General features: G+C 39.5%; 1 protein-coding gene across 1 annotated transcript; it reads right to left on the bottom strand.

Moving 5' to 3' along the window:
- Nucleotides 1–1,061: 1,061 nt before the first annotated feature.
- DLK1 (delta like non-canonical Notch ligand 1) lies at nucleotides 1,062–11,536 on the bottom strand. The gene is made up of 5 exons (XM_071745570.1): nucleotides 11,246–11,536; nucleotides 10,316–10,379; nucleotides 9,741–9,871; nucleotides 5,627–5,768; nucleotides 1,062–2,205 (listed from the first exon to the last, which is right to left on the bottom strand). The coding sequence occupies exons 1-5, from the start codon at nucleotides 11,313–11,315 to the stop codon at nucleotides 1,464–1,466; spliced, it is 1,149 nt and encodes a 382-aa protein (XP_071601671.1). The 5' UTR covers nucleotides 11,316–11,536; the 3' UTR covers nucleotides 1,062–1,463.
- Between the last annotated feature and the right edge of the window lie 2,706 nt (nucleotides 11,537–14,242).

Raw genomic sequence — 14,242 nt, forward strand, 5'->3', positions numbered from 1 at the left:
TGCGGGGGTTTTGTGTTTTTTTTTTCTTTTGGTTGGTTGGAGGGGTTTTGGGTTTTTTTTTGGTTTGTTTTTTCTTTTGTTTTCTTAATGGAGCAGACAGGACCAGGCTGCCCAGTATGGAAATGCAGCTTGGAGACCCAGGAGGGTCATGCCCCAGGGTGGGTCATACCCTTAACAATAGCACAGTCTGGCAGAGGCTGAACACATCACCAGAGCTGGTGATGAACCAGATTCAGGGTCCATCCATGGTCTCCAGTCATTAGCCGTAGGAGACAGGGCCAGAAACAGGGCTGAAGCACAGGTCTAAGGTCCCTCCAGCAGACAGAGGTGGAAGTACAGACCATCACCTTTTATAAAGGAACAACAGCCCTGGGATGGCCTGAAATGGGCCTTTGGGCAGTGGGAGGGTGAGGTCCCCAAGTCAGGCACCTCAGGGATGTTAAGATATTATTAGACCCCTCAGGCCCCTATCAGTTTTGAAGCTTTCATGAGCCTTTGCCTGTTTCTCAGTGTTGCTTTCAGTTCTTGAAAATCTTGTCCTCACCTTGAAACAGAAGAGAGAACAAGCAGAAACGAAGAACTAATCCAGATGTCCTCTTTCAGATGACACGTTATCTTTTCATTTCTTCCAAAGAAACAGGTGTGAAGGACATGTATTTTGGCAGAGTTCCGTGGGGAATATTTATAGAAAAGTTGGATTCAGATTCTTTACAGTTCTACCTGGCATCTATGCAGAAAGCATCACCAAAAACATTGGACAACTTTTTAACATTTTGGTGGTATACAGAACAATTTATGGAGGTAGCATCCCAAGCAACAGACATCTTTAAACTGAAATTAGTAACAACAAGGCCTATCAGATTCTATAGAAGGAGTAATCTATCTTACAAGCATGTAAAAAATAGTTAAACTGACTGTATGCCTGAGACATCAGTGTGCATTTGCTCCTGGTGATCATAATCTTTACAGTCTTTATCACAGACAGCAGAAGATTTAGGCAGGGGCACTTGCTGTGGATTTTACCATATGATAGCATTTAGAAATTAATAAATAAAGCAGTATAGCCCTTAGCTGCTGTTTATTAAAAAACAAATAAATAAAAAGACCCCAAAACCCATTACTGAGTAATTTACAAGTATCATTTTTTCCAAATAAGCTGTGCACAAGACAAAGCTGCAGTACAGTCCCAGTAGTAAATTATTTTTATTTTACAAAAAATAGCTGCCTTTAAAATAAATCAAATTAACATTTCCTGATTTTTAATCCTTTTTTTTTTTTTTAACTTTTATTTTGGGGAATGAAAATATCCTTAGCAATACAGATACAATATAATTTTTGTTATCACTCAGCACAAGCTACAGCAGCTGTACCCACAAATACTGAGGCCAATCACAGGCAATAAATTCTATCTATTTCACATATTGCTGTGAAAAGGTGCAAGATGCTGCTCAGATTTCAGGAGCCTAGATGGCAGTGTAGTTCTTAGTGTAATTAGTCAGTTTGATCTTCTCTGGGAATATAATATTAACTGAGAGGTTTTCCCCATTGTTAGATTTCAGAAAAAAGTTCTTTTTCTTACGTAGGAGATGACTGTATTTGGCATTAGCAAGCCACATTTCACATTTTGAAAAAAAAACAATCCCAGTTGTACCCAAGACAACAAGGCATGTCAGCAAACCCAGTACAATAAAACATATCACTTGGCTTCTACTGAGCAAGGGATCTGCATTTTGGATTGTTTCTTTCACTGTTATTTTCAGGATTTCTTGCTGATGATGGGCTGATCTGTGATGAGCTTTTGGGGGTGGCTTGTAATTCTGCATATGCTTTGTCTCCATATTCACTTCAGAGAGGCTCATGTTTTTCCTGGGCTGCTTGCAGGTCACACCAAAAAATTCTGGTTTACAGATGCATTCAAATCCTCCTTGGGGATGTTCGTGGCACGTCCCCCCATTCTCACATGGGCCACTTGCACAGAATATGATGCGGCTGCTGCAGAGCTTTCCTGTATAGCCATGGGGGCAAAAACAGCTGAAATTCGCACCAATATCTGTACATGTTCCCCCATTTTCACAGGGGTTGGATTCACAGTCATCCCGATCTATTTCACAGAAGTTGCCAGCAAAACCAGAAGGGCACAGGCAGGAAGCATGTGGTGCAAAACCATTGTCATCAATGCATGTTCCCCCATTCTGGCAGGGAGAGCTAGAACAGACAACAAACAGAGAGACAGACCTGAATTCAAGTCAAATGACAGTAGCTACTAGGAAAAGCTCTATATAATAAAAGGAGTTGGTTTTCTTTAGAAGAGCCAATTCCAAATGCAAATCCACTGAAGTCAATGTAGTTGAATCAAGAATGAGTTTGTTCAACAGCTTTGTCAATACAGATTATATTATCTTCTCCTGACCCTTTGGGCAGGATTAGTACAACAGTATATAAATTCAACATGAAGAGCTCTGAAGGGATTTTAAAGTATTTCAAACATTTATTCAAATTAAGCTTCCACGTGTTTTCATATGCTTGGAGCTATTTAGCTGAGCAACTATTCAGACAAGACTGAACAAAGACACTAGCAGCATAGCTTTCTTTTCCACTTGGTTATTCATAAAATAATCTATGTACTGTAGTGGCAAAGCACTCCACCATAGCAGCTAGATATAAAGCTGGCTGTTTTCATTCTGATTCTCCAGTGGTTCATGACGTGAAAAATTTAGAGGCAAACAAATACTTTCCTGAAAACTGATGTTCAGCCAAAAATTTTGGTAAATATAATGAAAAAATAAGTAAGTGGGATAGTTTTAGCCTCAGCAAAGGCAGCTGTGAGGACAGGACCACAGAAAACCAAATATTTCTGAGACCCTTTAAGAACTTAATAAGTAATAGCTTGGTACTACATTTTCAGTGATGGAAATTCACTGAGGAACCTTTTTTTTTTTTTTATCGTTGCAATGTAACTGTGACTGAAACAAGAAATTGGAAGGCTGGAAGCAGGAAAGCAAAAGACGTGCTTGTTCCTGAAGTCTGACTTAGAAGTTGTTGGCAACAACTTGAGCTGTATAGGCCCTGAGTAAATGAGTGGTTATCACCTGTCATGGAGTGTCTAGCACACTCTCTTAGCTTTCCAGGTTCCATGGAAAATATGAGAAGATGTTTTGGATATGGAATGTGTAGAAGTTTGAACCACATGGGTGGGTTGAATTATAGTATTTTCTAGAAAAATGAAAAGAAATTGATGGAGAATGCAAATGTACACTTTTCAGAAGTGTAAAAAAATTAAATAAGGTTAAGAGAAAAAACTTTCTATGATTATTACTAGCACTGAGTTGCATTTACCTGATTTTAATATGTTTAAATAAATAATGTATTCATATCAATCTCTTTGGATAGATTGTTATCCTGTATGTACAGCATTTAGTGCATGTTCAGTAAGGTGTGATGCATGCAGGACTGCTTGTGGAAACATGGGCATAACCACTTCTTTGCTTTCCAAATACTCTACTTGCATTTTACAACTTGACACTCAATGATGTGTTTCAGAGCAAAACTTCGAAACATTACAAAGATGTCACTAAAGCAGATACACCTTGATTTTGTAAGCAGAGTAGAACAATCACTTTGATTTATAAATTGCCTTTGTGCAGATTAACTGTGGAGCCAGCAGCAAATCTTCGTAATATCAAGATTGTTAACATAGCCACTGAGAGGAACTGTGAGGAAGTGAGATGTAAATGAGATAACACCCTATGATGAGGTCTCTCTCCAGGATGTGAGGTGCACTCTCTGGTGGACTGTGAAGTATTTGCCAACACTGAGTGCTTCTGCTGAGAACAGTTGTCCTTTTCAACTAAAAGCAGACTTGCAGAGTCTGCTACTCATATTCCAGAAGAAGACACAGCTTCCTAGAGAAAAGGAATTGCTATTTCAAGAATGTTATTTTGTTATAAAAAATTGTGCATGATTTCCAGACTAGTTCATGTGCATTGAGTTCAAACACTGAGCACTATCACAAAAATGTAGTTTCAGCAATTTTATTTAAGTATATGGAAGCAATCTGTCTTATTTCTTTGGGATTTTGACTCACCTGTTCTTTGGGATAGTTAATATACATCCACTCTGAATTACTGAAATATTTGCTCCACAGAGGAAAAGTGGAGAAAGTAAGGTATTCATGTCCCCTGTGTTAGGCAAGAAGCTTGGATGTCATTCAAAGCACTTGAGAGAACTTAAATATCCTAATTTTCCATGAAGAGAAATAGGCAAATCAGAGCAATTATCTTAGATGCTGAAGGTAAACCCAAATAGAACTGTATGATTATCTCCCAATTGAGAGCAATGGCAAATTCCACTGACATAAAGTTGTACGAATGGCAATTCTTGCCAGATACAGTGAGAGGCATTACTGGTCCTTAAACAAGAGTTTACAAGTCTTCAGAAGATTTAGTCATGAGATAGAACTGAATATTTGTAATAATCTACTGATGAAAAAGAAAAAAAAAAAAAAAAAAAAAAAAAGAACCAGAACATACTAATATGGAGGTAGAGAGAAAGAATGTAAACTCCAAACAGAAAACTGTTAATTTTAAGGTTACAGTTTTACCAAGCTTGTATCCATCAGAAAGGCATTCTGTATGCTTATGGGATCAGATCCTTGATGAGGCAGAAGAAATCAGATATTTCTAGATTTCAATAAAAATACCAATTAACCTTTCTTTAACTTTGAAAGGGCAATGTTTTTTCAAGAAGTTCTACCAGTGATACTGCTGAAAGTTTTTCAGTCTGTTCCCATTGCCTCTTTTAAATGAGTATGTCTAGGAAGAGTCTGGCTCCATCTTCTTTGCTTCTATCAAGTATTTACACGTCAGTTCCCTCAGAGCCTTCTCTAGACTAAATAATCCAGCCCTCTCAGCCTCTTCTTGTAGGAGAGCTGTTCTTTAAACATCTTCATGGCCCCTCTGATGGACTCACATTATTATGTTCACATCCTTCTCATACCAAGGAGCCCAGAACTGGGCCCAGCACTTCACATGTGTCTCAACAGGACTGAGCAGAAAGCAAGGATCAGATCATCTTCCTCAATTTGCTGGCAACACTGTTCCTAATGTCTCATTTCTCTTAGATAATGTAAAGCAAGGGCCTCCCACATCCTGCTCTAGTGAAAGTGAGATTGTCTCCCACAGTAAACTGCAAACATACTGCTATACATCATGTTAAAAAAATGATACACTGGTGGACTAGATGTTTTTTGTTCAGACAGCTTGCCTGTTGGGTGCTGTAATAAATACTGTACATGGTTTGTACATACACTTATCTCTCACTACTGCCAAGAACACAGGATGGGGGGTTACTTCAAGTTTTTTTTACTAAAATAATGGGAAGGCATAAATTAACTACAATAAAATGAGCAAATTATCAATTTTAGGATTCAAATTATGCATGTGAACTTGTACTGAGAGTCTGTAAATCTTGACTATACAAACAGATCAGATTTGTAAAATTTGAAAAGAATACTAGTGTCTAGTAGAAGCATTATGCATTTTAGCACTGAGATACTTCCCCTTAGCAAAGAACTGTGAATAATAGTAGGAGTATGGATTTTAAATTCATATCGGAAATCAATATTTACCCATTAATAATGCAGGGTCCTTTCTTGAGATGGCAGTTTTTTCCTGTAAATCCCTGGGCACACAGACAAATATATCCTCCATCACCTGTCTCTATGCATGTTGAGTTATTGGTGCAGGGCTTTGCAGAACATGGGTGAATATCTGTTTAAAAAAAACCAACCAAAAAACAGGGCTTGGTTAATCTAATGGAAAGTTAGCAAACAGTATACAATGCTTCAAACAAAATATAGATTCAATGGTTCTTCATCCTGCATTTTTTAAACTATGATTTATTCTTCCCTATGTTAAAATGAAGTTCAAATTGCTCAACTATTGCAAGCACTTTCAGCTTGTTTCTCTGTTCCTAGCTCACACGTGTAAAATATGTTTGCATTGCTCCAGTCTGTAAATAAATAATATTATCAATAAAATATTAGTAGGGGAGAAAGAACTATGCAGCCTAGTCATCCTTTCACAACCTTGGCACATCCACGAGCAGAATTTTGATGAAGCAATCAGGGAATTCTCCCTGCTCCCCGCTTGAGAGCCTATCATTATGTGCTTATGAACAAACATTTCATAATAACAGAGATCAGCAAGTTACAAAAATCTCTTAAAATTTTGTCTTTTGTCTGGGCTGCATCCAACCCTTACATAACTGCACCAGAAGAGAGAGCTGTGTGATGTCTGGACCCAAAGCCACACATCTCATTAGCTTTACAATTTCCCTGCTGAGCTACTTCCCACTCAAATGATTACTGAATTTTTAAAATAATTAAAAATAAATAAACAAACAAGTGCATATTTTAGCCAACAAATGGAGCAGCTGTAGAGAAGTGCTGACTGCAAGTCATATCTGATGCCTTGTGCACACGTGTGCACACATACACTTCCTATGAAGATGAAAAGGGACTTTAGGGCATTTAAATTGTACTTCCCACAGCATAACCAGAAGGTTAGATGGTATCACAAGGTACTCCAAAAATTTAACCAGAGCAAAACATTCCGACAACCTCAGCTCTCAAATACAATCTTCCCTGGATAAGAGGCTCTATTTCCTAAGGTATTAACCTATTCTTATTGGAAGACAACCACTTGGAATTCATCCTGAGTATAAGCTCCAGTTTTCACACAGACCAAAACAACCTTGAATGCCTTTTTGAATAGTGTTTTTTGCCACCAGTCTTCATAGGTTTTAAAGGCAGCTAATAAAGTATGAACTCTGAGCAAGGAAACACACATTGGTAATTTGTGTTAAGGTTTTAATTTTAAAACACAACATAAAAGCTGCTAGCAAGATATCCTTTTAAAACATAAATACATGAATAGCCCCAAATAGCCCCTTTTCTTGTTTTATCTAGTTTATCTCGCAAAAGGCCAATTTACCTCACTTTACTCAAAAGGCCAAATTACCAATTTACTTGCTTCAGGTGGTAACTGAGTCTGAGATGAAAATTCAAGAACAGGATGGTACACTTACACATGCATTGTGAATGGCCACAATCATATTACAAATAAATTAATATTTATGTAAAACTAAGTTGTCATGCTGCAGTACCTGAAGCAATCACTAAGGAAGGGACACTCAATAGTCATCATTGTCCTGGCAGAACTTCTATACCCTGTCCCATGCATGCCTAGCACAGGCATTGGAGGCTCCACCTGTACTCTTTTTGGTGACACCTTACCAACAAATGCTCTTGACAAAACTGTCAAGTGACATAGCACAGTGTACTCTGAGCTCACACCATCTTGCCTTTTTAGCCATATTGAGGCCAAGATTCAAGTAGGAAATCAGGAGCACCCTGACACGACTATGCAAGCACAGTCAGAGATGATAAGTTGATAGAGATGACTGAGCTGATTTAGCAAGGTGGTTCATATGATTTGATTGCCATTTTTTCTGAGAAATAAATTGACTAAACTGGTTTTGACTTTGCTTTGTTCAGTGTTGGATGTGGTACCTGTTCCTGTACTATGTATTGCACATCTGAGAGGCACAGAGGGAAACCTCAAGCTCAGTACTGCATGTTCATACACCTGATTTCTAGGCTTGGGTTTCCAGAGGATGAGTGGATGTCATGGCATTCACTTAGGCAGGCTGGTTCACTCTATTGCAAAGATGTTAACCTAGTGGTTTGTATTTCCATATTTGAAAGACAGGTATGTATATATGTCAGTGACCCCCCAAAAAGCAGGAGCCTTCCTTTTTCCTGACCTAATCAATTTATTTTTACTTCCAGGAAACTGACACCAACTTTTTGGCAGAGGATGATGAGATCAATGGCTGAGCAGTTGACCCACTTGAGGTTTCAGTGCTTTATTGAGTCAGGATAATAACTTCTAACAGCCTTCCAGCAACAGGAAAAAATGAACCTTTCTTCATCCCTTGTGGCAAAACAATCTATTTAAAGTAGGGAAATCCACTGAGATGAGAGACTTTCAACATAACATGTCCCTGCAGATGAAAAGATGATTATTTCTTTTTGGCTGAATATTCTTGGAAGCTCTTCATGGGGACATAGATTCAAATAGGCAACGAAGGCTCTGAGATGACTCTTAAATTCTGAGAGAAATAAAAGTTTCTGAACTTAAGCATGAGACACCTTATTTGTATTATAGAATTATATGAAAGTGTATGTATTACAATATTATTTTTCTGTAAAGATATGGGTACAGTTTGCAAAGCACTGTTTGCATCCTAGGTACCAGTTGCAAGGCTCAAAATTGCAAAGATATTTCAGTGCCTAGAACTTCAGATAGACATTTCATATGGCTTTTAATAAATATATGCATCTTGAAAAAAATTAGTATTATCTTACAGGATTCTTTAGGTATGAAGGTGGCACCTTTAACAATCTGGTCCTTTGGAGTAATTGTCAAAAAATAGAACTGAGCCCCCTAAGGTGGCAGTGAAGGTCCTTCTGTCTGGTTTTAGAAATGTATGATGGTAGATCACAGATGACAGAGATCCATTCCTCCTGACTAATTGTAATGATAATCTAGATGGATGTCTCAGTTCCAAACACATTTGTGAGAGGTGTCCACAACACCTCTGAAAATTTAGTTGCACCTGCAGTGCTGCTCCTACAAGCCTTGTAAACATACCAGAACTAGCTTTAAACTAAGAAGCCTGACTATTCTTATATATGCAGCTCTTGAGTATGGGCTGCAAAACCAGATGAGAAGTTAAATGGGCCCGTGAGTTCCTTGCACCAAGCTCCATGCCCCCCGCAAGTATAAGAGCTATCTGAAATTTCCTGAGTCTTTTAGTCATATTGAAAATTCTATCTAGTTCAACCTGCCTCATCATAAACTTCTATAGGGTATGCTCTATAAATTCTAAACTGTATAACATCAAAAGGCTGAAAGACATGAAAAGAGAACGAGGCCCTGGACACGTGTCTTTTTCCAGCTGCAGCTACACGGGCTGAAAAGGCGCACGCTCCTGGATGCTCCTGTGGTTTCAGCCCCCTCCGATCTCTTTGGCTGAATATTTGCTTGTGTCAGCCAAAATAAACCAGCACAGTGAAGGTCACTTATGCTAAGATGGCCTATACTGACCGGTAAGGGGTGAAAGAGTACACACAAGACCTGTGCTTATCCCACAGATCTGAGGGGGAAGTGGCAGCATGTTCAGGCTGCTCTTTTATCTCAGTTATACTGATGCTGCTCCTCTGAATCATCACTGCATTAGGTAAAGGAAGAAATAGGCACATTTTCCTTTTCAGTAAGTATTAAGAAGGCAGCATGTGTATAAATATATATATATATATATATATACATACACACAAAGGGTAAATAGTTATATAGTATATACAAGACAACTTGTATTTTTATAAAAAGGGCTTATATGACAATAAGGGAGCAGTTATTTGTTGGTCTTTTCCACATTAATATATATTTAAAATAGAACAATGAGTTTATACTTTGCTTGAACATATGCCCAATTAAAAAAGATACTGAATGCTTCTGCCTAAATTATTACAAAAATTTATGTGTCACTGCCCAGAATCTCCTTGATATCTGGTGCTAACAGTCAATCTTTTAAAATCAGTTATCCAGAAGGACTTTTGCACATCTCCACACCAGATGGGGCTCTTGCCCCGATAAGAGGAGGATGTGCAAACAAACCTGTGTCACAGAGGCTGCCAACCCAGCCCTCCTCACAGATACACTGCCAAGGCTTGGAACAGCTGCCATGCAAACACCCAGGAAAAGGAACACACTGATCACAAAAAGCACCCTGCCAACCAGGTTGACACCTGAAAGAGATAAAAAAGATAGAGGCATAGTTTATTTTAACAAACATAGTTACACTGATGTTCCCTTTTTCAAGGCACAATAAATAAACTTTCAATACAAAAGTGGACTATGCAGCACATGTAGGCAAAAAGATACCATCAGTGCCTTTGGGATACTAAAGCAGTGTGTATGAACAACACCATTTCATTCATGGAAAAAAAAAAAAAAAGTTAATTGATGCAAATATTTTCTTACTGGAAAAAAAACACTAAAAAGGCACCTAGATGTCTATACTCTGTGATTCTATTACATCCAGTTACTGTATCCTAATAGAGTGCTGTTTCATTACAGTTCTGTATTTTCAGAGGGCAAATAATTTCAGCTTCTCTCTGTTTTACCAGGACTATGAATTATTGAAGCCATCCATTCCTCTGCTAACAGCCCTGTCTGACAGATCTTTTTACCTGCATTCACTTGGATATTCACAAAATCCATTCTCTGGGTGGCAGCCAGTTTTACAGTTCACGCCTGGAAGAAGAGATTTATAATATAAAACCAGAATAATAAGCACTGAGGGGAAAAAAATGGTATCATGCCCTATACACATTTGGGATGTTTCAGAAGAACCAGACCACATAATTGTCCAACTTTTTTCTTTAAATACATGTTTTTGCAAAATGCTATTTTAAATTAACCTTATCTAGAACATGTTAGAGAGCGTTCCTATAGGATAAGTGAAATGACATAAAGAATTACAGACAAAAGAATACAAGAACATGAGCACAGACAAAGTGTATGCAATATCACTATAAACTTTTAAAGGAAAATGTTTTGAACAGATCTATGAATGTCATTTCACAACATGCTGCCCCACATGCATTGCTTCAGAACAACCTGAAACACCTTCAGTACCTTTAATCAGAAGAGAAATTCCATTTATAACAATTTACAGTAAAGTGTTGCTTTAATTTCAACCCCTCGGATTAAGAAAAAAAAAAATGAAAAATCACCATTTTCATTAAACCATGGATGAATAACCTCAGTTAAGCATTAGAGGACTCGGTCACATTTTTTTGTTCGCTTCAAGTACTCGCATCAAGCGATGCTGGGATACCGCCACCATCCCATCTCTGGGATAGCCGCTGCCATCCCACGCACGAGAAACACGCTCCACTGGGTCCCAGGGAAAAGCTTCCTGAAGACCGCCAGCACCCTCGGCCGGAGCGAGCGATGCGGAAGGCTTTACCCTCGGGGCACTTGCCGGAGGGCTCCGGCCACCGCCTTCCTCCCTGCCCCGCTAAAATCCCAAAACTTTCCTAACTAGCCTCCACCCTTCTCCCCGCGGACCCCGCCGGGCTACCCGCTCCTCACCCCCCCACCCCCGCCGGCGTTACCTGGGGCTGCGGGGAGAACGAGTGGCAGCAGGCAGCAGCAGCCGATGAGCCCGGCAGCACGCAGCCCCATGGCCGGGGCCGCTCCGCGTTGCTCCGCGCTCCTCCGCGAGGAGTTCGGCGGAGGAAGGCGACCGGGAAGGGGGCGAAACCCCCCTACCCCTCTCCCCAGCACCGCCGGGCTCTTGCGCGACGGGGCGGCAGGAAGGAGGGCCGGGAGGAAGGCAGGGAGGGGAGGCAGGGCTGCCCGCCTCCTCCCGGCGCTCCTGCCCTCCACCCGAGGCAGGGGACCTGCCCAAAGGGGACCTGCGCACCGGGCCGGGCAGCGAAGCCGACACCTGGCGCAGCCCGGGTGGTGCGGCCGCGGGCAAGGGGAGGAAAGCTGGAAGGGCACGCGAGAGAGATCTGATGGAAAGTGGGTGTGGGGGCCGAGGGTGGGTGTTAAGCACGCGTCTTGCCTCGTTATGATTTACTGCGAAGATCCACAAAGAGCTAATTTGGGGCTTCTGTTCAGAAATCTGAAGACTTCCCTCCTTACTAATTCACATCAGAGCTCCAACTTTTTCAGGAAAGACCCCCCAGCAAAAGCAAGGAAGGTAAAATGTTTTATGTTTCTGAGGTCAAAGAGTTAAAAACATCCCATCACCAATACATCCCAAATTCGACCTTTAGCAATCTGTTATAAACGGAACAGATCAAGAGGAAACATCACTTCCACCACAAGACAATTTAAATTCAATATTTTAATTTGTGACTGTTTCTTCATCTTTTCAATCTTTTTATTCTTTGTTTGAGCTGTCCCTTATGGAAATAGACTGGCTGTTTATTTTTCTTTGTATTCTTTCCTGTTACTTGTTTACTTCTTTTAAAGGAATTATGCCTGTTTTTTAGGATTCCCAAGAGACCTGTTTTCTGCTTGCTGATGTAGTGCTGTATTCCACTAGACCTCATTTAACAATTTGTACTTATTTGAATCAACTGGAGATTCCTGTAATGTGGTAAGAAAATTACACAACCATCTGCTTTTCCTCTGGAATGACAACGGGCTAATTCAAGATTACCTGCCTGAAAAATACTCATTGGAAAGCACATATTACCTCCAGATAGCCTATTTACTGGTACTTGAAGACAATCATGTCACTTAAGAAAAAGTTTTCTTCTACTAATGCTGACTTCTAGCTTTAACCAGGAATGGGGGAAATAAAAACCAGGAAAAGGGAGAGCAGAGAAAGAGTGGGCAGTTAGAAGACAACATTTAGGAGTAAGATGCAAGAGGTAGGCACTGCTTCATCAAAGCTCTCCAAAAGTTTTCTTATCTGAGATAAGCTGGGCCAGTCTGACCCTGCTGACTCTACATGCACAGATTGCCTCCACTGCCTTCCTCTTACTGCAGAAACACTGCTTACTGTTTTAAAAAGTTACTTGGCTACAGCTTTTGCTCTAGCCCTCTAGATAACCTGGGTTATCGTGAATGACACTCTAGAGAAGTAAAAAATGAGAAGTGTTAATGGTGACATCCTAATCCTTTACTCTGCTCTTCTGTGGGCCTGGGTATTTCTATGATAAGTATCAGCAGCTCTGGTTATTCTGTTCACTTGGCTTTTATTCTTTCTAAGTTATTTATTTAAACTCAGATTGTCATAGGTCCAAGGTTGCTTATTCCTCTCTTAGGTCACATGTTCTCGGCTTGGTGATGTAGAAACCTTGTTATGTTAGACCTTTGTTTGCATATTTCTATCAAGAGACAATCAGGGTAGTTAAATAGCTTACAAATGTTCTGTGATTTCAGGGATATTCCTCTAGGAGCTTGAGCAACTGGTCAATGAAGGGCTATAACTTTTCTGCCTCCTATCCTAAATTTTTTCCATGTATTCTTGTATTCCTTTTTTTATTCTTCTTTTTCTTTTCTTTTCTTTTTTTTTTTTTTTTTTTTTCTTCTTCAGAACTTAGGAGTAGAGAGTTGAGAGCTTGCAGAATTCATAGGTTTTATAATCACTGTCAAATTATCTTCTCTAATTTGCATTGCAAATATACACTCTGACATATGGTGACACATTTCTTTTGTTTTGTGAGTTAATACTGAATATCAGCTGTATTGTCCAAAATTGACATATTATGAAAAAGACTAATAAAATCTTTTTCTCACAGTCCTATATATGATATATTATAATCACCACTGAAGCATTCAATTTGTGCACTTTTTACTATTCTGTGTCTCAGAGGTGCTTCTTGGATTGCTGAAATTAGAACAAGCCTCCATTTTCCCCTCTCTTGTTTGTAATCCAAACAAAACCTGCTAATTTGATTTCTGAGAGAATCCTTTTTGTTAGAGTGGAATCTATCCAACATAACCAGAATCTATGGGAACAGAATCTGCCCAGATAGTACTTTCAAAACAGAAACCCCAGTATCCTATAAATCCTGACTAATTGTCTTCTCTCCCCTCCTTCCATGTGAGCAAACCAAACTGCAAATTGCTTTTGCTTAGTTTATTTGCTGCCCAAACAACTCTGATACAACTCTCTGTAGTCTCCACAATAGTCCTTGAAAATTACAGTAACTGCTCTAGCAGATCTTAGTGATGTCTACTAAGGACCCCCCACCCCCTTTTTTTTTTGAGTTGTTTTTGGGTTGGTTTTTTTTTTTTTTTTAGTTTTTTGAGTCTTTGCATAAGAAACTGGAAAATAAAAACCTCATGTACTTGTTTTCTGTATATGGAGATCATCCAAGGTGTTAATTATTGTACTCATTTCTTCACTTGAAAATACTGGAGTGGTGATAGCAGACTGAGGAGTGCTGGTCTAGGTAGCTCTCAGCAGTCTGCCATCCTAGGGAATCAGTTTCGTGGAAGCCTTGTGACCTTGAGAGATTTGCTTCAGAACTTGTTACAGGAACTGGGGGCATCAGGTCATAGAAGACACTAACTGAAATAGCTGAATCCTGAAAAAAGTTTTCATGGATATTTGTCTAGAAACTGAGGTATTGTTATTTCACTTGTTC

Source organism: Heliangelus exortis, chromosome 5 (assembly GCF_036169615.1).
Source record: "Heliangelus exortis chromosome 5, bHelExo1.hap1, whole genome shotgun sequence".
Lineage (NCBI taxonomy): Eukaryota > Metazoa > Chordata > Aves > Apodiformes > Trochilidae > Heliangelus > Heliangelus exortis.

Coding starts and splice junctions, on each gene's coding strand:
- DLK1 (XM_071745570.1), bottom strand. CDS start 11,315: ATGGGGCTGCGTGCTGCCGGGCTCATCGGCTGCTGCTGCCTGCTGCCA. Junction 10,380..11,245: donor CGTTCTCCCCGCAGCCCCAG/GTAACGCCGGCG, acceptor CTCTTCTTCCAG/GCGTGAACTGTAAAACTGGC. Junction 5,769..9,740: donor TGGCAGCCTCTGTGACACAG/GTTTGTTTGCAC, acceptor TTTTTTAAACAG/ATATTCACCCATGTTCTGCA.